This window comes from Chanodichthys erythropterus, chromosome 8 (assembly GCF_024489055.1).
Source record: "Chanodichthys erythropterus isolate Z2021 chromosome 8, ASM2448905v1, whole genome shotgun sequence".
In the NCBI taxonomy this organism is placed as follows: Eukaryota; Metazoa; Chordata; class Actinopteri; order Cypriniformes; family Xenocyprididae; genus Chanodichthys; species Chanodichthys erythropterus.
The window spans coordinates 25,038,736-25,061,808 of record NC_090228.1 but is presented as its reverse complement, the minus strand read 5'-3'; the positions used below and the strand labels follow the sequence as shown (position 1 = coordinate 25,061,808).

Sequence of the window (23,073 nt, the reverse complement as noted above, 5' to 3'; positions counted from 1 at the left end):
ATCCAGCAGCTCTTCAGATCATACAATGAGACACACTGTACTGAATATATAGCTTTCTCTGTACTATATTTGGTGTCCTGATGTGATTTTGTCTGATATGACATTTTATGAAATAAAATACTACATCACCTTGTTCCTGGGGTCTTATTTAATAAGGCTGTAAAGAAGTCAGAAAAACATACTGCAATAATAAAAGAGAAGGAGAAAGGAGAAATTTCCAATAGCGGTGCATAACGCATTTAAAGCAAAAAACATACATCACAGAATGATCCCAAACTACATGTGTCATTTATTTCAATTGTTCTGCTCTGGGAAGGACAGTAAGGACACATTGGGACACATTATACAACATCACAACTGCACAGCAAAATCCCCAGAGTTAAATCAACTCTGCTCAGTCAAGTCACCTTTATTTATATAGCGCTTTTTACAATGCAGATTGTGTCAAAGCAGCTTTACATTGAAACTGGTATATTACTTATATTATGGTATATTACTTAAATACTAGTGTCAATGCAGGCAGAACAAAAGCACTGTTGAATAAATGTCAAGAATACTGTTGAATTTCGAATGTCAAGTCAAATGTCAAGTGTCCCCAACTAAGCAAGCCAAAGGCGACAGCGAACATATGGTCCCTCTCTATATATAATTAAAATAACACTGATGCAGAGTTAAAGTTGATGAGATAATATGCTGTTTGTGGAGTTGTTTAATCAGATTTTGAGAGATTTAATGTCTTTTATCTTCAGTTGAGTTCACCTTAGGCTGTGGCTGGAAGTCAGTTGTAGTTCTTGTATTTCTCTTCAGTGATTGTGCTTGTTAACAGCAGGTGTTCATCACTAATGCTCAATCATCAATTAATCACTTAATCTCATTAACTTTAACTCTGCTTCAGTGTTACTTTAACACTATATATAGAGGTACCATATGTACTCTGAGCAGAGTTGATTTAACTCTGGGGATTTTGCTGTGTGGTATTTATGAACAACAGCAGAAATTTAAAGTACATTATGATAAATACATTGCTTGCTACATGTATGTGCAACATTTCAGCTGTAAAGAAAATATTTTGTAGATTATCGTCATTAATTGTCTAGCAATGTCTGTTCATGTTGAAATATACAGTCATGTGAAAAAGTTAGGACACTCTATTGAATTTCATGGTTTTCTGTATCAGGACATAACAAAAAATCATTTAGTGCTTGGCAGGTCTTAAAATTCTGAAAATAAAACCTCAGATGAACAACAACACATGACATATCACACTGTGTCATTATCTAGTTAGCAAAAATAAAGCCAAGATGGAAAAACCCTGGGTGACAAAGTTAGGATGATTCAATTGCCTGTAGATCCACTTTTAGCAGCAATAACTTGAAGTAATCATTTTCTGTATGACTTTATCAGTCTCTCACATCATTCTGGAGGAATTCTGGCCCACTCTTCTTTACAACGTTGCTTCAGTTTATTGAGGTTTGTGGGCATTTGTTAATGCACAGTTCACGCCACAACATTTCAGTCAGGATGAGGTCTGGACTTCGACTGGGCCATTGCAACACCTTTATTTATTTTTTTATTTTTTTCAGCCATTCTGTTGTAGATTTGCTTGTGCTCTTAGGATAATTGTCCAGTTGCATGACCCAATTTTGGCTAAACCTTAGCTGCTGGACAGATGGCCTCGCATTTCACTCTAGAAAAGTTTGGTATACAGAGGAGTTCATGGTCGACTCATTGGCTGTGAGGTGCCCAGGGCCCATGGCTACAAAACAAGCCCAAAATCATCACCCCTTCACCAGCAGGCTTGACCTTTGGTATGAGGTGTTTGTGCTGATATGCTCTTTTTGTTTACACCAAACGTGGCACTATGCATTATGGCCAGACATTTCCACTTTGGTCTCATCTGTCCAAAGGACATTGTTCTAGAAGTCTTATGGTTTGTTCAGATGCAACTTGGCAAACCTAAGCCGTGCTGCCATGTTTTTTTTTTGTTTTTTTTTTTAGAGAGAAGATGCTTTCTCTTGGCAAAGCTTCCAAACATGCCATACTTGTCCCATCTTTTTCTAATTACTGTCTTGAACTTTATCATTTAACATGTTAACTGAGGCCTGTAGAGTCTGAGGTGTAGTTCTTGGGTTGTCTGCAATTTCTCTGAGCATTACACAGTCTGAATTTGCTGGGACGTCCACTCATGGGAAGATTTGTGTCTGTTTTGAATGTCTTCCACTTCCACTAATTTTCCTCACTGTTGAATGATGATGGACTTCAAATTGCTCGAAAATGAACTTGTAACCCTTCTCAGATTGACGGCAGCAACAATTGCTTCTCTAAGATCATTGCTGATGTCTTTCCTCCTTGGCATTGTGTTAACACACATCTGAAGGCTCCAGACGCTCAAACTGCCAAAACTTCAGCTTTTAACGAGTTTGTTTGCCCATATAATCTTTAGGGTATTAGGTTAGCTAATTTGGCTTGCTGTCCACTGAGGGGCTTGATGAAGCATCTTCAACTCGAGCTCCGATACACCCCCCAGTGAATAAATAGGATGTGATTACATAGGGCAAGGTACCTGAGATGAAGGTGGAGTTTGGGGAGGTGGAGGGATGCTGAAACAGCTGAGACTGAAGAGAGGTAAGCAGCTGCTTATATACTCTGGCTGTTGATTGAAAGATTAGATGGGCTCGCTCCTCCCTAAATTACATTTAGGAACTTCACTTATAGAAGTGATCACACTTGCTGGTGATCAGTTAATCAAAGACATTTGATTAGCAGTTCCTGGCCATTACTTAAAGGAACACTCCACTTTTTTTGAAAATATTTATTTAGCAAAAATAAAGCCAAAATGGAAAAGCCATGGATGACAAACTTAGGACACCCTTACTCTTAACATAGGAATTAAGAGGTTAAAGGAACACTCCACTTTTTTTTGAAAATAGGCTCATTTTCCAACTCCCCTTGAGTTAAACAGTTGAGTTTTACCGTTTTCGAATCCATTCAGCCGATCTCCGGGTCTTGCGGTACCACTTTTAGCTTAGCATAGCATAGTTCATTGAATCTGATTAGACCGTTAGCATCGTGCTTAAAAATGACCAAAGAGTTTTTATATTTTTCCTATTTAAAACTTGACTCTTCTGTAGTTAAATCGTTTACAAAGACCGACAGAAAATGAAAAGTTACGAAAAGGTACGGCAGCAAAGTTCCTTGATTATTACGCCGGAATAAGAGTATATTTCTTAGCCATATCGGCCTAGAAAATCTCAACTTTTTATTTTCCGTCGGTCTTAGTACACAATGTAGCTACAGAAGAGTCAAGTATTAAATAGGAAAAATACTGAAACTCTTTGGTCATTTTTGAGCGAGATGCTAACGGTCTAATCAGATTCAATAAACTATGCTAAGCTATGCTAAAAGTGGTACCGCCAGAACCGGAGATCGGCTAAATGGATTCGAAAACGGTAAAACTCAACTGTTTAACTCTAGGGGAGTTGGAAAATGAGCCTATTTTCAAAAAAGGTGGAGTGTTCCTCTAACCTCTTAATTCCTATGTTAACAGAAAGGGTGTCCTAAGTTTGTCATCCATGGCTTTTCCATTTTGGCTTTATTTTTGCTAAATAAATAAATAAATAATGACACAGTCTGATATATCATGTTTTGCTGTTCATCTGAGGTTTTATTTTCCAAATTTTAAGAACTGCCAAGGATTTTTTTATTATTCCAACACAGAAAACCATGAAATTCAATAGGGTGTCCAAGCTTTTTCACTTGACTGTATATTAAAACAGAAAACAATTTTGTAATAATATTTCACAATATTGCTTTGTTTACTGTAATTTTGATTTAACAAATGCAGCATAAGGGTTTAAGAAAAAAAAAAAAAACAAACTTAAAAAATCCCAAACTTTTGAATGGCAGTGTATATCACAATTTCCAGTATATTTCTATATATTTGTTTCGTAAGGGATCCAATAGATTTGATTGGATGCCAAAAATGTTTGTATGGTTATAAGCACAAAAAATAAATTTGGATTTTGTTGCCATTTGATTGAAAAAAGAAGCTAACCAAAAACTGCAGTGAATAAAACTAATTTAGTTGATAAGAAGATGATAAGAGAAGCATGTGGAATCACACATCAGAATATGAGCTGTCTGAAGAACACTTGTTAAAACTGACTGACGGCTCAGTAAAAAGAGTCAAATGAGTGAAGAATCAATGAATGACTCTAATTTGTTAAATCAATAAAGACATGTTGTTTGCCTGAATTTATTATTACTTATGTACAGGTACATATGCAGGAACAACAGACCACAGAATTGAAACATTCAAGCAATACCTGTACAGGTTCCAAAAGTTGAAACACAAAACATCAGTTCGCTGAATTGTAGTGTTACATTTAAATCCCATAATACACTTAAACACCTGTGATACTAAAGTGCAACTGAGTGTTAATTTAGTGTGAATTTAAAAATCGGTGCACATCTAACACCCAAATTACAACCCCAAAACCTACATGATGATGCTATAAATCTACTTCTTCAGTTCAAGCAATCATTCTAAACAATAATTTAATCAGGCTGCAATCACCATGAGGGTCCTGCCCTCTAACAATTATAAAATTGCTATTAAAAAAAAAGGTCAAAAATGTGCAGACATAGCAATACACAGAAATAAAACAGAAACAGATCTTAAGCAACATTCTGTCTTCATAAATGAAATTATTTGATGGAGAAAATTTTAAAAAGGCTTTGTTCACACTGCAACAAATTTGATTTGGATTTGGATCTGGATCTGACATTAAGAAAGACACTGGTTACTAGACTAAGAGTCATCACATTTCCAAGAAACTTCCAAAAAAATAAGATTGTTTGTGAAATTGGGTTTTCATGTTTTTTTATTCTTGTTTGCTGATCAGACTAGAATACAGGAAAAGTAAACTGCCAGTCTGAACAATGCCTTGACGTAGAGTAGCCAGACTCTGTTTCCGTGAACAGAACATTCTCAAATAGGAGGTGCTACAAAAGCAAGTCTGTATTTTCAAAATGTCCAATTCAGGCAAAAGAAGTGACCACATAAATGACCATCTCAGAGCTGATGTGTACGAGCCTGACTGTCTCGGCACAAGGAGCGGATTTCACGGTAGAGGAGTGGAATGATGAAGAGCACACTGCACCCTGTCTGTGGATGAGAGAAAGACAAATGTTAAAGTGCCAGCTTTCACAACACTGACTTTAGAATAGATGGCATATTTAAACTCATTTACTCTGTGTTTTCAATTCGTATACCAGCTTAAAGGGTTAGTTCACCCAAAAATGAAATTTCTGTCATTAATTACTCACCCTCATGTCCTTCCACCCTCATGTCCTTCGTTCATCTTCGGAACACAAATTAAGATATTTTTGATGAAATCCGATGGCTCAGTGAGGCCTCCATTGGCAGCAAGACAATTAACACTTTCAGCCCAGAAAGCTACAAAAGACGTATTTAAAACAGTTCATGTGTTCAACTTTAATGTTATGAAGCGACGAGAATACTTTTTGTGCTTCGAAGCTTTACGAATCTTTTGTTTCGAATCAGTGGTTCGGAGCGCCAAAGTCATGTGATTTCAGTAAACGGGGCTTTGTTACGTCATAAGCGTTTCGAAATTTCAATAGTTCACGTGACTTTGGCAGTTTGATACACGCTCTGAGCCACTGATTTGAAACAAAAGATTTGTAAAGATTCGAAGCTTCATGAAGCAGTGTTTTGAAATCGCCCATCACTAGATATTATTGAATAAAGTCGTTATTTTGTTTTTTGGGAGCACAAAAAAGTATTCTTATCGCTTTATAGGTTGAACCACTGTAGTCACATGAACTGTTTTAGAACTGTCTTTAGTAGCTTTCTGAACATCTGAAAGTGTTAATTATCTTGCTGTCAATGGAGGCCTCACTGAGCCATCAGATTTTATCAAAAATATCTTAATTTGTGTCCTGAAGATGAATGAAGGTCTTACTGGTGTGGAACGACATGAGGGTGAGTAATTAATGACAGAATTTTTTGGGTGAACTAACCCTTTAAAGACCCATTAAACGGTTTGACAAGCACAGTTTTCTTTCTTGTGTTGATGTATTTTCTATTGAAACAGAAAGTTTGGATTGGACTGTGCCCTTCATTTAGGTAGTTAAGTAGCCCATAAGTTTTAGTTACACTACTATTATGAAACATGATTTGCTGCATGCTAGCAAGTCGTAAATGGTTTTAAAGGGAGGTGCATTCTTATTCTAGAGAGCATTTGATTGGACAAAAATCTGTTTGGTGCAGGATGAGTCATCAATACTTTTGGTCCATTTCCTGTTTTAATGATTCAGTTTGGTGATGCTAATTACACAAAAATTACATTTCACCTTTAATTTGACAAATGAAAATGAGTCACTGTTCACTGAGTAATTTCTTGTAATGCTTCACTGGCTGAATGTGTGAATTTGTGCTGTTGCATTGCAAATACAATTACCTACCATGATTATGAAGAAATAGAAGACGCACATCCATCCAAATTTGTTCTCAATAAGCGACACCAGGTACTACAAGACAGAGACACTTTTAAAATTAGTACTTATACTGTATATGAAGTTTTATCAGAACAGAAACAAAAACAATAGACCCTTTTCATGGACTCTGATGACATTTCCAGTGTCATCAAATCTAATATTTTCATATTTTCAATTTTTAAAGGGGACAATTTCACAAGAAGTAATGTGTCTGTGAAGTTTCAGCTCGAAATACCCTTCATATCATGTATTAAAGCTTGCCAAATTTGCCCCTATTTGGGTGTGAGCAAAAACACGCCGTTTTTGTGTGTGTCCCTTTAAATGCAAATGAGTTGCTGCTTCTGACCCACTTTCCAGAAGAGGGCAGAGCTTTAACAGCTCACGCTTCAGTTGCTCAACAACAACAAAGCTGGAGAATCTCACGCAGCCAAAATGACAATTGTCAGTAACGGTGTTCAGCCTTACATTGTTCAAACCAGAGTCGACACTGATGGAGAGACTCTGGAAGAAGTTACATCTTTTAGAATGCATCTGGACGTTTCTGAATGGTTAGTGGATAAATTTATGTAGTTGTTGTGGAGTTGATTCAACTCATCAACAAGCATGTGCCGTCATGTTAATCTTTTGTGTAAATTCAGTGTTGAATTGACCCTTGTTTGTGAAGCAGTCCGGCATAAAATGATGGCATGGCAACAACACTCTACTACAACAACACTTCCTCTTCTCTAAAGCAGCTCAACATAGCCTCACCCCCTTTGTTGCATGTTCTCAGGGGCAGAGTTTATGTACATTTTAGAATTAGTGATGTCACCAGCCCAGGAAGAAGCTTGTTGTAGTCCTTAAAAAGCGAGTTCTGTAAGAGAAAATATCTTCCCTTTGCATTGAACTTTGAGTGTCGTAACTTTGCAGATGTTGTTTATGCTCTAACAGCAACATTACACATTAACTAAAGTTAAAAAAGTGAAATCATAATCAAGGACCCCTTTAACCCTTATAGGGTCTTTTTAGACCCCAGCCGACGTTTGCTCAAATAAAAAAAAAAAAGTTCTCTTTGTCCAAATGACATGAAACTTTGTACAGTTGTTAACACTTTCTAGATCTACAAAGAAAAAAACTGGAGTGATAGCTTGTTTTTATGTTAGTGTAAAAAAAAAAAAAAAAAAAAAAGTCTTACTCAGGGTCTTCGGGGTCTCCACAGACCCCAGGCAACAAAATGTAATTTTGTAACAAAATAATTGTTTTTTAAAAAACAAATTTAATTTTACTCTGTTTATTAATGTTTTTAATTCATATTTGTGCAGTTTTTGGAAGATTTGTCATATCTTTTATTTATATAAATAAATAAATTTTATATAAATATATAATTTACATAAATAAATATATATATATTTTTAATACAAAAACAGCTTTTTATGTAAAATTCACTTCATAAAAGACCCACATTTCTAACTTTCATTCATGGGGATAACATGGATAATTTGACATGGTTTAGTGTAAGATTTTTGCCCATCTTTTGGAAAATGCAGTTTTAAAAATAAAAAAAGTATCACTTTAACCAGAAGATGGCTGCAGAGCTCCACTATTTGCTATTTGACTGACTGAAAGTTTGTTGGATTCATATCTAAATGTTATGAAATCACAATTATAACAATAAAAATTACTTTTTGTTAAAGTTAAACATTTTTTTGTACTGAAAAAAAAAAAAGTTTTTCTAGATGAATTTTGTCCAGTTTCTAAGTGGGGTCTCATCATAATGTAACAATATTGAAAAACTGATTTTTTTCATTACAAAAAATACTAAACTTTGACAAAAAGTAGCCTTTATTGTTATAATTGTGATTTCATAATATTTAGATATGAATCCAACTGAAAAAAAACTTGTGAAAAGATGTCTTTCAGTTAGTCAAATAGCACATAGCAAATAGTGGAGCTCTGCAGCCATTTACTGGTAAAAGTGATAATTTTTTTACTTTTAAAACTGCATTTTCCAAAAGATGGGCAAAAATCTTACACTAAACCATGTCAAATTATCCATGTTATCCCCATGAATGAAATTTAGAAATGTGGGTCTTTTATAAAGTGAATTTTACATAAAAAGCTGTTTTTGTATAAAAACCTATTTACATTTTTTTAATTCATTTATATAAGTTTAAAAAATATGATAAATCCTCCAAAAACTGTACAAACATGGAGTAAAAACATTAATAAACAGTAAAATTACATCTGTTAAAAAAAAAAAAACAAAAAAAAAAAAGTATTTTGTTACAAAATTGCATTTTGTTGCCTGGGGTCTATGGAGACCCTGAAGACCCTGAGTGTACTTCCCAAACGAAGACCGCACAAGGGTTAAAAAAATAATATACATTTATAATTCTATACTTTGTGTAATATTAACTTGGCAGTAAATAATAAAAAAAAACCTAATTAACACTCCTGCAAGTGTTTTTCTAATACAACGGCTGAGAGAGTGATGGCAAATTTCACATCTTCCTCTCTTCTGCTGTAATCAGTTTCTCTATATATTTTTTTCTCTTTTGGAAAGTCATGGAAACAGATGTTTTCTTTTGCTATTGCAATAATATTTGCTGTTGTCTTCCGTTCACTTCCACTATAGAAGTTTCCCCAACTATGACGACTTCTGCTTCTGAGAACCCTGGAAATGTGAAAACTGTCTACAATAATAATAATAATAATAATAATAATAATAATAATAATAATAATAATAATGTCTTGAAATACAAAATAAAAATCATGCTTAGAACATGAAATGCATATAACTTCACCAGAGTGAAAAAGAAAATACAGTGGACTTTATTCCTTCTGCATTTGACTGGATTATAAGAAGAGGGCTATGATTTTATTGATTAATATTGTTTTGTATTACTTATTAAAGCAGCATAAAGATTATTTTGGGCTTCTTTAGCCACATGAATGCAGCAAGGTTAAACAAATTTTGTTTTTAAAAACTTACATAATAATCTGAGGTTTGCCACCTCCAAATTAAAATACTTTAAAACCAAAAAGAACAATTCAAGGCATGCTTTTAGAAAATGCATTACCTGTCCCGCCGCAGCTCCAATGCTGCCTGTGCCGTCCACGATTCCTGTGACTGTGGCCAGAGCCTCCTGACTGTTCTGCAGCGCCTTCTGGCGGCCCAAATCTGCAGAGATCGCTGAACTGATCATGTTTGATGGACCTCCAATAAGGAAACCTGAAATAAAATAATACAGAAATATTCCATGTTAATAGTTTCTTAGGAATAACTATTGTCTGAGCTCATAGTTATAAACTGTTTATATTATAATGTGTCACCTGTTGTTGCTAGAAGAGCTCCATTCACTATCTGGTTATTTGGAGAGTCTGAGCAAGCATTGAAAGAAATAAAGTTACAAGAAATACTTAATCAGCTGTAATTTCTCAAATTAAGCTATAAAAGAAAGAAGTGTCAGAAAGGGTTCATAGATTTTCAAGACAATATGATTTAGTCTAAACTTTTTCTAAACTTACGGCTGTATCCCACTAACGCTCCCATGGCCAGCACCAAACTGACTACTAACACAGGAGCTCGCTTTCCCAAAAGATCCGAGATTAAGCCTTGCACTGTTCCACCTGGAAGAGAATGCATTGAACACATGAGCAAATCCTTAAACTATTTGAACAGATATTTATTGGCACATGCAACAACTTTGTACCGTTTCAGCCAAAAATTCAACAGTGACATAAAGCTTCTTTATCAAGATATTTTAACAGCAGGTATTCATGTCCAGTTAAGGAATTATTGTTCATATTGTCGCTGTCAGGTGGAAACCTTGAACGTCAAAAAATGCTACTTTTAAAGGTGCAATGTGTAAATTTTAGGAGGATCTATTGACAGAAATGAAATATTATATACATAACGTCTCGGTTACATAGGTAACCCTCGTTCCCTGAAGGAGGGAACGGAGACGTACGTCGGACAGACCGACGAATAGGAATCTCGCTAGAGAGGCCAATCTACTTCGAGTGTAACTAAACGAGCCAATGCACATTGGCATGCAATCATATGCATCAGCTGTTTGCCTCGCAGCGCGGGTATATAATGAGCAGCAGGTGCGTTGCATCTTCAGGTTTTCGCTGAGGAGCCGAACCCAGCAGGCGGCAGCATCAGCAGGACAACGCCTGTGGCGACGGGACGTACGTCTCCGTTCCCTCCTTCAGGGAACGAGGGTTACCTATGTAACCGAGACGTTCCCATTCAGTCGGTCACGTTCGACGTACGTCGGACAGACCGACGAATATGAATCCCTACCAAAGCGCCACAGGAGCTGCCCTCTTCCAGCGCTCTGTCGTGAGCCACCTGAACCCCCTTGCCTAAGGACGGTGGGACCAGGCTCACGCAGAGAGGGTCGATCACTGTTGTTCCCAAAACCCACTCAGTGCGACAATTGGATAACGCTGGGAAAGCGTAGCCTTACATGCGATAAGGAACGCTGCGGAAGCCATATCCTTCCCCGAAGGAGTTATATGGATAAGTACATATGGACTAACCTTGTAGGTTGTACAACATATGGAAGAACTGGGGTGACTCCACTCGGTGAGAGATGGGTTCTCCCAGAGGGAAAGACACGGGCTTCGTTTAGGAGCAGCCGTGGAAAAAGCCATATGGGATCCCCGTAGGGTCACACATATGGAACCCAGCCTAAATCCGGTTCTCAAGGATACAACGGAGTATAGGCCTGGCGCCAGACGCTCCGCCACGTCGGCTGCCGAAGGGTAACCGGAGGACTCAACAGGGTCTGCCCGTAGGGACTCTCTGGAGAATAGAATGCGCATGTAGCGCAGCAAGCCGACACTAACCCGGGGCCTCTCCGTGCCTCTGACCTGAGGCGAGAACACGGGAGGAGACCGGCTCGACACGAAGGCTATAGTATCTAGCGAACGTGTTAGGTGTCGCCCAGCCCGCAGCTCTACAAATGTCTGTTAGCGAGGCGCCACGAGCCAGCGCCCAGGAGGATGCCACACCTCTCGTGGAGTGGGCATGCAACCTGAGCGGGCAGGGCACGCCCTGAGCTTGGTAAGCCAGGGCGATGGCATCCACTATCCAGTGGGCCATCCTCTGCTTGGAGACAGCCTTTCCCTTCTGCTGGCCTCCGTAACAGACAAAGAGCTGGTCTGAGGTCCTGAAGCTTCGAGTTCTGTCTAAGTACAGTCGCAAGGCGCGAACTGGACAGAGCAAAGCCAGGGCTGGGTCTGCCTCCTCCGAGGGCAGCGCTTGCAGGCTCACTACCTGGTCCCTGAAGGGAGTGGTAGGAACCTTGGGCACGTAGCCAGGCCGGGGTCTCAGTACCACGTGGCTGTCACCCGGCCCGAACTCTAGGCACGATTCGTCGACCGAAAATGACTGCAGGTCCCCTACCCTCTTGATGGAGGCCAATGCCACCAGCAGCAAAGTCTTCATAGAGAGAATCTTTAGGTCTGCTGACAGCAAAGGCTCAAAGGGAGCAATCTGGAGTGCTCTGAGCACCAGAGTAAGGTCCCAAGAGGGTATGGAGGGGGGACGAGGAGGATTTAACCGTCTCGCCCCCTAAGGAACCTGATGACCAGGTCGTGCTGACCAACAGATTTGCCATCTATGTGGTCGTGGTAAGCGGATATGGCAGCAGTATGGACTTTGAGGGTGGAGGGGGACAGCCTACGCTCCAACCCTTGCTGCAAGAAGGAAAGCACGACTCCGATCGAGCATCTTCGGGGGTCTTCTCGACGAGAAGAACACCACTCGACGAACAGGTTCCACTTCGAGGCGTAAGCACGTCTCGTAGACAGTGCACGTGCCGAAGTGATGGTGTTAAGTACCTCAGGGGGTAAGTCACCTAGAACCTCCGCGTCCCGTCCAGGGACCAGACATGGAGTTTCCAGAGGTCTGGACGCGGGTGCCAAAGAGTGCCCCGTCTCTGAGAGAGGAGGTCCTTCCTCAGAGGGATGGGCCAGGGAGGGGCTGTCGCGAGGAGTGAGAGTTCTGGGAACCAGGTCCGGTTGGGCCAGTAAGGCGCAACTAACAAGACCTGCTCCTCGTCCTCCCTGACTTTGCACAGGGTCTGTGCAAGTAGGCTCACTGGGGGAAACGCATATTTGCGCAGGCCCCGGGGCCAGCTGTGAGCCAGTGCGTCTGTCCCGAGTGTTCCCTCGGTCAGAGAGTAAAACAACTGGCAGTGGGAGGTCTCTGAGGAGGCAAACAGGTCTACCTGAGCCTCTCCGAACTCTCTCCAGATCAGCTGAACCACCTGGGGGTGGAGTCGCCATTCTCCCGGGAGCACAGCTCGTGATAGCTCGTCGGCCACACGGTTGAGCACACCGGGGACATACATGGCTCGAAGCGACCTCAGATGCTTCTGACTCCAAAGGAGGAGATGGCGGGCGAGTTGCGACATGCGACGGGAGCGTAGACCACCTTGACGGTTGATGTACGCAACGGTCGCAGTGTTGTCCGTACGGACCAGTACATGCTTGTCGGTGCGTTGCATCTTCAGGTTTTCGCTGAGGAGCCGAACCCAGCAGGCGGCAGCATCAGCAGGACAACGCCTGTGGCGACGGGACGTACGTCTCCGTTCCCTCCTTCAGGGAACGAGGGTTACCTATGTAACCGAGACGTTCCCATACAGTCGGTCACGTTCGACGTACGTCGGACAGACCGACGAATATGAATCCCTACCAAAGCGCCACAGGAGCTGCCCTCTTCCAGCGCTCTGTCGTGAGCCACCTGAACCCCCTTGCCTAAGGACGGTGGGACCAGGCTCACGCAGAGAGGGTCGATCACTGTTGTTCCCAAAACCCACTCAGTGCGACAATTGGATAACGCTGGGAAAGCGTAGCCTTACATGCGATAAGGAACGCTGCGGAAGCCATATCCTTCCCCGAAGGAGTTATATGGATAAGTACATATGGACTAACCTTGTAGGTTGTACAACATATGGAAGAACTGGGGTGACTCCACTCGGTGAGAGATGGGTTCTCCCAGAGGGAAAGACACGGGCTTCGTTTAGGAGCAGCCGTGGAAAAAGCCATATGGGATCCCCGTAGGGTCACACATATGGAACCCAGCCTAAATCCGGTTCTCAAGGATACAACGGAGTATAGGCCTGGCGCCAGACGCTCCGCCACGTCGGCTGCCGAAGGGTAACCGGAGGACTCAACAGGGTCTGCCCGTAGGGACTCTCTGGAGAATAGAATGCGCATGTAGCGCAGCAAGCCGACACTAACCCGGGGCCTCTCCGTGCCTCTGACCTGAGGCGAGAACACGGGAGGAGACCGGCTCGACACGAAGGCTATAGTATCTAGCGAACGTGTTAGGTGTCGCCCAGCCCGCAGCTCTACAAATGTCTGTTAGCGAGGCGCCACGAGCCAGCGCCCAGGAGGATGCCACACCTCTCGTGGAGTGGGCATGCAACCTGAGCGGGCAGGGCACGCCCTGAGCTTGGTAAGCCAGGGCGATGGCATCCACTATCCAGTGGGCCATCCTCTGCTTGGAGACAGCCTTTCCCTTCTGCTGGCCTCCGTAACAGACAAAGAGCTGGTCTGAGGTCCTGAAGCTTCGAGTTCTGTCTAAGTACAGTCGCAAGGCGCGAACTGGACAGAGCAAAGCCAGGGCTGGGTCTGCCTCCTCCGAGGGCAGCGCTTGCAGGCTCACTACCTGGTCCCTGAAGGGAGTGGTAGGAACCTTGGGCACGTAGCCAGGCCGGGGTCTCAGTACCACGTGGCTGTCACCCGGCCCGAACTCTAGGCACGATTCGTCGACCGAAAATGACTGCAGGTCCCCTACCCTCTTGATGGAGGCCAATGCCACCAGCAGCAAAGTCTTCATAGAGAGAATCTTTAGGTCTGCTGACAGCAAAGGCTCAAAGGGAGCAATCTGGAGTGCTCTGAGCACCAGAGTAAGGTCCCAAGAGGGTATGGAGGGGGACGAGGAGGATTTAACCGTCTCGCCCCCCTAAGGAACCTGATGACCAGGTCGTGCTGACCAACAGATTTGCCATCTATGTGGTCGTGGTAAGCGGATATGGCAGCAGTATGGACTTTGAGGGTGGAGGGGGACAGCCTACGCTCCAACCCTTGCTGCAAGAAGGAAAGCACGACTCCGATCGAGCATCTTCGGGGGTCTTCTTGACGAGAAGAACACCACTCGACGAACAGGTTCCACTTCGAGGCGTAAGCACGTCTCGTAGACAGTGCACGTGCCGAAGTGATGGTGTTAAGTACCTCAGGGGGTAAGTCACCTAGAACCTCCGCGTCCCGTCCAGGGACCAGACATGGAGTTTCCAGAGGTCTGGACGCGGGTGCCAAAGAGTGCCCCGTCTCTGAGAGAGGAGGTCCTTCCTCAGAGGGATGGGCCAGGGAGGGGCTGTCGCGAGGAGTGAGAGTTCTGGGAACCAGGTCCGGTTGGGCCAGTAAGGCGCAACTAACAAGACCTGCTCCTCGTCCTCCCTGACTTTGCACAGGGTCTGTGCAAGTAGGCTCACTGGGGGAAACGCATATTTGCGCAGGCCCCGGGGCCAGCTGTGAGCCAGTGCGTCTGTCCCGAGTGTTCCCTCGGTCAGAGAGTAAAACAACTGGCAGTGGGAGGTTTCTGGTGAGGCAAACAGGTCTACCTGAGCCTCTCCGAACTCTCTCCAGATCAGCTGAACCACCTGGGGGTGGAGTCGCCACTCTCCGGGCAGCACAGCTCGTGATAGCTCGTCGGCCACACGGTTGAGCACACCGGGAACATAAATGGCGCGAAGCGACCTCAGATGCTTCCGACTCCACAGGAGGAGATGGCGGGCGAGTTGCGACATGCGACGGGAGCGTAGACCACCTTGACGGTTGATGTACGCAACGGTCGCAGTGTTGTCCGTACGGACCAGTACTTGCTTGTCGCGAAGCAGGCCTTTGAGGCGGCTCAGCGCAAGGCGTACTGCCAGCAACTCGAGGCAATTGATGTGCCAATGCAGATGGGGTCCCGTCCAAACCCCTGAGACTGCATGCCCGTTGTACGTGGCACCCCAGCCGGTGGTAGAAGCATCTGTGAAGACCACAGCATGCCGGGACACCTGTTCTAAAGGGACTCCTGCCCGAAGAAACAAGGGGTCCGACCACGGGCTGAAGGTACGGCGGCACTCCTGAGTGATTGGCACCCGGAACGTGCCGCGTTGCCACGCCCATCTCGGGACTCGGCCGTGAAGCCAGTGCTGAAGCGGTCTCATATGAAGCAGACCGAGCGGTGTTACAGCCGCTGCAGCCGCCATATGCCCCAGGAGCCTCTGAAAAAACTTCAGTGGGACCGCTGTCCTGCCATTGAACGTATTCAGGCAGTTCAACACCGACCGAGCACGTTCCTCTGTGAGGCGTGCTACCCGTTCGACCGAATCCAACTCCATACCGAGAAAAGAGATCCTCTGCACTGGGGCGAGTTTGCTCTTCTCCCAGTTGACCTGAAGCCCCAACTGGCTGAGGTGCCTGAGCACTAAGTCCCTGTGTTCGCACAACTGATCCCGAGACTGTGCTAGAATGAGCCAGTCGTCCAGGTAGTTGAGAATGCGAACACCCTGTTCTCTCATGGGAACAAGGGCTCCCTCCACGACTTTCGTGAAGACGCGGGGAGACAGGGCCAGCCCGAAGGGTAAGACTCTGTACTGATATGCTCGACCTTCGAACGCGAATCTCAGGAATGGCCTGTGTCGCGGAAGAATCGAAACATGAAAGTACGCGTCCTTCAGGTCGATCGCTGCAAACCAATCTCAGGGACGGATGCACTCGAAAATGCGTTTCTGCGTAAGCATTTTGAACGGTAGCTTGTGAAGGCTCCGATTCAAAACTCGCAGGTCCAAGATCGGTCGTAACCCGCCGCTTTTCTTGGGTACAATGAAGTAGGGGCTGTAGAACCCTGACCTCAAATCGGCTGGAGGGACCGGCTCTATCGCGTCCTTCGCCAGTAGGACTGCAATCTCCGCACGCAGAACAGGGGCATCGACATCTTTCACTGAAGTGAAGAGGACGCCCCTGAACTTGGGGGGACGCCGGGCGAACTGAATCGCATAGCCGAGCCTGATGGTCCGGAGGAGCCAGCGAGACGGACTGGGGAGCGCTAGCCAGGCTCCCAGAGACCGCACCAGCGGCACCAAGGGGACCACCGGCGTACCCGCCGCGGGGCAGCGAGGTGGAACGCAGGGACGCGGCCCGGGAGGCTCTCTGTGTGAGGCGGCCTGAAGCGGGGTCACAGTGTGCTGTGCAACACTTACCTGCTTCCACAGTTGGACAGAGGGAGCAGTCGAGGATTTGCTTACCTGCTGCTCGCTGCTGTCCGCTGGCGACAGAAGAGGTGGATGAGAGTGGTGAGGTTCTAGCCCTCCCACTGCTCTCCGAGCCCTCTTCGGACCCGGAGATAAAGGAAACTGCTCTTTTCTTGAAAATTTGGGTACCGCTGGCCGTTGAGCCAGCGGCGGAACAAAAGGAAACAACAAAAGATTCTCCACCCGGCCCTCCTCCGGGGGAAGGAGCGGTGCAGTCACCACCTCCTGAAGAGCAGTCCCCTCCATCTCCGGGTCGCCCGTCCTAGGGCCGCTTGGACTTGGCCTTGCCACCCTTCTTCTTGGGGGGTGGCTGGACGGGCTGGGCGCCCCGCCCGCGACCGGCTCCACGGCGCCGCTTGGATGGAGGCTGCTGCTGCTGGGGCGCGGGAGCGGGGGCGGCTGCAGGGGGGCGCCCTCGGCGACGGGTAGTCTGAGGTGCCACCGGCGGTGGAGGTGCAGCAGCTGACCGCCTCGGCAGGATGTGACTGATGGCCTCAGACTGCCTTTGTACAGCCGAGAACTGTTGGGCAAAGTTCTCGACCGCGTCGCCGAAAAGGCCGGTCTGGGACACGGGGGAATTAAGAAACCTGACCTTGTCGGTATCCCTCATGTCCGCAAGACACAGCCAGAGATGGCGTTCCTGGACCACCATAGTGGACATCGCACGACCCACTGACCGCGCCGTAACCTTCGTCGCTCGAAGCGCGAGGTCCGTCGCGGCACGAAGTTCCTGTAGAACTTGTGGATCATGACCACCCTCGTGCAGGTCCCTCAGTGCCTTGGCCTGATGGACCTGCAACAACGCCATAGCGTGTAAGGCAGAGGCAGCTTCCCCACAGGCCTGATAAGCCTTGCCGGTAAGATCCGACGAGTACTTGCAGGCCCGGGAAGGGAGAGACGGCTCCCCCCGCCAGTTGGAGTTAGGGCACAGTTGCATAGCAACGGCCCGTTCCACAGGGGGTATGCGCGTGTAACCCTTCGCTGCCCCGCCATCAAGGGTGGTGAGGGAGGAGGACCCACGACACGGTTTCGGGCAGTAAAAGGTGCCGTCCACGTGCCCGTGAGCTCTTCATGCACCTCCGGGAAGAAGGGCACTGGGGTGGGGGGCTGAGAACCAGCCCTGGCCACCCCGAGATACCAGTCATCCAACCTCGAGGGTTCGGGACACGGTGGAGGATTCCACACGAGCCCGACCCTGTTGGCGGCCCGGGAAAGCATAGCCATCATTTCCGGGTCCGTGTCGGGCACAGTTGTCACCCCCGAAGGAGGCAACTGCGCCGACTCATCCTCCCCAGAAGTATCAGGCTCACCCTCCGATGCAGCGATCGACATCCGGTCGTCTGGGGGAGCTCCGAAGGAAACGGATGGTACACACCTCTGGGGTGGCCCACCACGTTCCGCGGGCAGCTCTACTGGCTGCGGAGCGCACGAGGGGGGAGGGTTCCTAGGGGGTTGGTTCCCCGAAGGAAGCGCGCTCACCGTTATCCTCAAGTCACCAGCCCCGCCGCTCGCGGCAACCCTCTGAGGAGGATTGGAGCGAGGCGTCGGGACCGGGACTCCACCCCTTTGCAGAAAGTGGAGTCTCGACCGCAACTCCGCGATGGTCATCTTCCCACAATGGGTACATGACTCATCCACAAACGCTGCCTCAGCGTGCCTTAAGCCCAAGCACGCGATACAGCGCTGGTGACCATCCCGAGGCGCCAGGTAACGACCGCATCCAGAAACACACAAGTAGAACGACATCTTTAAAAAGACGCGAACTACTCGTGTTAGCTCTTTCAAGGACTGACTCTTTTAGGTGCTGAAGCACGCAGGGGAATAGCCGCTGCAGCACAGACAGGGAATGTGCAGCCTGTCGTGTGCACTCTCCTTGAAGGCGCTCCTCTTACCAGCTGTAACAACAGCTTTTTAACGCTCTAGGCGCACCGTTTCACCAGCCGTGAGAACGGCCTTCACGCTGATTACAGCTTTGCTCAATCAAACCAAAGGCAAAAACAAAAACAAAAGGAGAATCGGCCCCGCTGCTGCGCTGTCCGCCTGCACCTCGCAACAAAGAGACGTCTTGAAGAGAGACTCGTTCACCACACTCGCTTTCAGTAGCTGTCTTCATGGAAGGTTTGGCTCCGAAGCGAAAAGCTGAAGATGCAACGCACCTGCTGCTCATTATATACCCGTGCTGCGAGGCAAGCAGCTGATGCATATGATTGCATGCCAATGTGCATTGGCTCGTTTAGTTACACTCGAAGTAGATTGGCCTCTCTAGCGAGATTCCTATTCGTCGGTCTGTCCGACGTACGTCGAACGTGACCGACTGAATGGGAACTAAGTTTCCAGTGGTGTATAAAGACCTTACATAATGAACCGTTATGTATTTATTACCTTAGAATGAGCCATTTCTATCTACATACACCGCAGGGCCCCTTACATGTTAAATCGCAATTTGCGGCGGCATGTTTCTACAGTAGCCCTAAACGGACAAACTGCTCTACAGAGCGTGTTTGCTTGACTGGCTAATCTCTTCTGTCTCATCTTTGTCCTGTGTTGGCCACCGTCAGTGTTGCCAAGTCCGTGTGTTTCCCATGGAATTGGACTACTTTTACACTGTTCGCGCGGGTTGTTACGACCCCAACAAAAAATTGATATTTAGTCCCTGGAATGTGAATTTTACCAGGGAAGTCTTGCCAAAAACGCAAATTTTACCCCCTGGAACTCGATTTTTACTGTGGGGTCCCCCTAAAATGTGATTGGGCTAGTTTTGAGGAGCAATTGGGCACGTTTTGTTGTGAAAACCTGGCAACCCTAGCCACCGTAGCTTCTATTGCAATTCGCAACCTCACCGCTAGATGCCGCTAAAATTTACACACTGCACCTTTAAGGAAATGGAAAAAACTTTGTCAAAGTTGATAAGGGCTGCGTCCGAAAACCTAGGTAGCTGTCTTGCTGCCTCGCTATCTTTTAAGAGAATGACTTGTACGGCAGCGTTTGTGCATGAAGGCACCTCACGAAATTGATTTCGGACAGACTTCTGAGGCAGCGTAACAGTTTAATGATCTACAGCAATATAGCGCGAGCTTTGGTGAGAACTAAACAAATATTTAATTACTACAGTAGTAATTTCTCGATAGAAATGATATCAAAATTGAAATATGTTGATCAAAATCATACATTTGTACAAAAACTGAGCAGCAAACGCAACTTTCGGACGCCATCTTTATTTTTCTAGCTCAACTGTCACAGAATGGAAAGCACAGGATTGTGGGATATCAAAGGCAGCTAAGGATACATCTATGCTTCCTTCAAAAATCGATCAGATGAAGGTATCTCATGAGAGAGGAAGTGAAGCTAACATTGGATTCGGACGTGCCTTGATGCCTTACTACCTTGAAATGTGTCCTCGTAAGACAGCATTTTCCAGTTTTCGGACGCAGCCATAGAGTGCCCCAGGGATGACGCGTTTTTGTAGGCCAACCCGGAAGTTAGCGGCGCACGGGTTCCCTCGGTTGAAAGCCTATGCATTTTTCCCATAGACTTTTGGAAAATCGCAGAAAATAAGCTCTGTGTTTAACAAAGGGTTATGACACTTACACGTTTTGTCTATCAAGATAATCTTTACAAGTTAACACAACATTTACAGATTTTGAAGCCTAAATAAAGTCGTCAGATATAAAAAGCTAACAGTAGGCTATAAACGGACTACAGCACACCATGGTCGCGGATCAACGGCGTCACCACCAAGCTTCCTCAAACTTTATTTAGAAAACAACTTTATTTAAAAACATGCTCGCTGATTATGATCTGCACTGTTATTAATACATATCCACTTTTTCATGAGAAATGCTGTCCAAATGTCCCGTTTTTAATGATGACGTCTAAAGTCCCCGCCAAAGGAAGTGGTCCCTTTTAGCAATTTGTTAGCAACCGCCGATTTTAAGACACAGTAAAAGTTTAAAAAAAAAAATCACAAGTGGGTTATAACTGGTGTGTTTTATGTCATAGATCAAAACGTGAAAGTATTTAGAGGCTTTGTTAACCACAGACCTTATTTCAGGCGATTTAGCAAAAATACATTCAAAAAACCCATAGACTTTACGGCGTTGGAACCGGAAGTCCTAAAATTGCTTCCGGATTTTGGCTACAAAAATGCGTCATCCCTGAGGCACTCTATTGTGGCTTTATATATGGTCAGACACTTACATGTGTCATTATGTTATTAACATTTTACCAAATTCAAGCTGAAATGGAGTTAAAACGTTTTTGACCAGTGAATGTGAGACATACTGTACGTGTACTGAGTCATTAAAACTGAGGCATCTGACGCGGTAATACATATATAGTGGTAACAGTGTTTCTTGAGTAAACGCTGTTCTTGTAAAACAGCTCTTTATTTACTCTTGCATTACAAACAAGCAGAGACAGTCCAAACTGTGTGTGGCACTTCATTTAAGATCGAGGCGGGGTGAATTTATGAGGTTTTACCGAGAGTTTGAGGATCCAATGGACAAGGTTTAGTCACAAGCTCCTTTTAATACTTTTTATTGGTTAAATATTTGCAAAACCCCAAAAAAGACGTAAAGGGTGACCAACAGTAATGATTTGTAAATAAGTAAATAGGAGGCTTCCAACCAATAGTGACGATATGCAACTCTTTCTCGAATTTCTCTCTCCTAACACATGTCTGCTTCCAGTCTTGACTTCACTTTCACTTTTATTCTAGTGCAGTCGTTCGCTAAGCTGAACAGCCAATCAGAGTTCTCTCTCTCACTGATGGCCCGACGCTGATTCAACATGCTGAATCTGTCCAGACCCAGAACCCAAAACCCAGACAGTGTCTGAATAGAGTCAACGGTGTGGAACACACGGGAAAAACTAAGCCGAACGACGCCCGACCATCGGCTTGGTGTGTTTAAACGAAAAAACGCTTACATTTAATTGGTATCATCTGGTTAGGACCAAACTGGGCACTCACCTACAATTCCTCCCACATCATACCACACAGACAACCGGTCGGCCTGAACTTCCTTCCAGCCGAAGTTGTTGCTGAGATAAAATGGCAGCCAGAAGAAGAAAGAGTAGTTGACCAGCTTCAGACATGCATAAGCCAGAGAATACTGCAGAAGACAATAAAAAAACATCAAATATAGTCGACAATAATGAGGATAAGTAAGGAAGTGTTTAAATGGACACAGACAGGAAGGACTCCAGGCAGGCAGAAGGCCTTTAGGAAGTCAATGGCTTTGGGCTGTGGTTCAGGCTCCTCATCCTGCTGCTGTATGGAGCAGTTTTCATCACATAACTCATCTTCATCATCACTCATCAGAGGACGACTGTCTGAGTCTCTTGTCACTGATCTCAGAACTGTCTCAGAGGGGTCGCTTAGTCCTTAAAAAGAGACCAACAGATGAAAACACTCTTTTACATCAAGTTCAGTATTACAGGGTCCATTTGTGGGATCAATGCAAAGAATGTTGTTTTTGACCAATGTAACCTTGTATTTGAATAAATAAGGGTGTAATGACACCAAAATATTAGATACCTGGGAAATTTCACAATTCTCAATACCAAGTTCAATAATAAAATAAGAACAAATACACTAATTACAAGTCAATGGCACAAATAAATACAAAAGAACAAAGATACAAATGAAATTAACTTTTTTCAATTTCTGTAGTATTTCTTACCTACCAGAAAAACTGTTAAAGTAGTGAATAAACAATTTCTGATCTGTCTAATCTGGCTAGCTTCACAAACATTTACGTTAATGTGACAGTTTTATGTATCTAATCTCTTTTCCTCTGCACTGCAACAACACCAAAGATTTGTGCTTTTGGTCACATGCCCAGAGCTGCTGCTGTTACATAAACCTATCCGCTTGTCTGTCTGCCATTTTTTACATATGCGTAAATCAGAAATAGAAATAAAAGAGGCATTGATAAACTGAAACTGAAAAGCAAAGAATCCATAATGAATTTACCAATTTCTTTTGGAGAAGTGAGCAGGCCAAAAAACACCACCACACCACCAGCAAACTAAACCACTGATGTCAGAGCACTGAAACACACACACAAACACACACACTTATCAAGCATAACCCTCACACAAACATTTATGAATAATATAATATAACATGTAAGCAATAAGGTATGAGAGACTGTGCTGTATCGTGAATAAGTCACGGCTGAAGGGCGTTGTTAGGCACGACCCGAAGCGAGCCAAAAATAGGTTTCAATGCAACTTTCTTGAAGTAAAGTAA

General features: G+C 44.8%; 1 protein-coding gene across 1 annotated transcript; it reads right to left on the bottom strand.

Moving 5' to 3' along the window:
• Positions 1–3,656: 3,656 nt before the first annotated feature.
• Positions 3,657–22,866, bottom strand: LOC137024647 (sugar phosphate exchanger 3-like). The gene is made up of 8 exons (XM_067392429.1): positions 22,795–22,866; positions 22,012–22,202; positions 21,790–21,931; positions 10,027–10,128; positions 9,832–9,879; positions 9,579–9,730; positions 6,487–6,552; positions 3,657–5,167 (listed from the first exon to the last, which is right to left on the bottom strand). The coding sequence occupies exons 2-8, from the start codon at positions 22,135–22,137 to the stop codon at positions 5,075–5,077; spliced, it is 729 nt and encodes a 242-aa protein (XP_067248530.1). The 5' UTR covers positions 22,138–22,202; positions 22,795–22,866; the 3' UTR covers positions 3,657–5,074.
• Between the last annotated feature and the right edge of the window lie 207 nt (positions 22,867–23,073).

Coding starts and splice junctions, on each gene's coding strand:
- LOC137024647 (XM_067392429.1), bottom strand. CDS start 22,137: ATGAGTGATGATGAAGATGAGTTATGTGATGAAAACTGCTCCATACAG. Junction 21,932..22,011: donor GCCTGCCTGGAGTCCTTCCT/GTCTGTGTCCAT, acceptor TGTCTTCTGCAG/TATTCTCTGGCTTATGCATG. Junction 9,731..9,831: donor AGCTCTTCTAGCAACAACAG/GTGACACATTAT, acceptor ATTTTATTTCAG/GTTTCCTTATTGGAGGTCCA.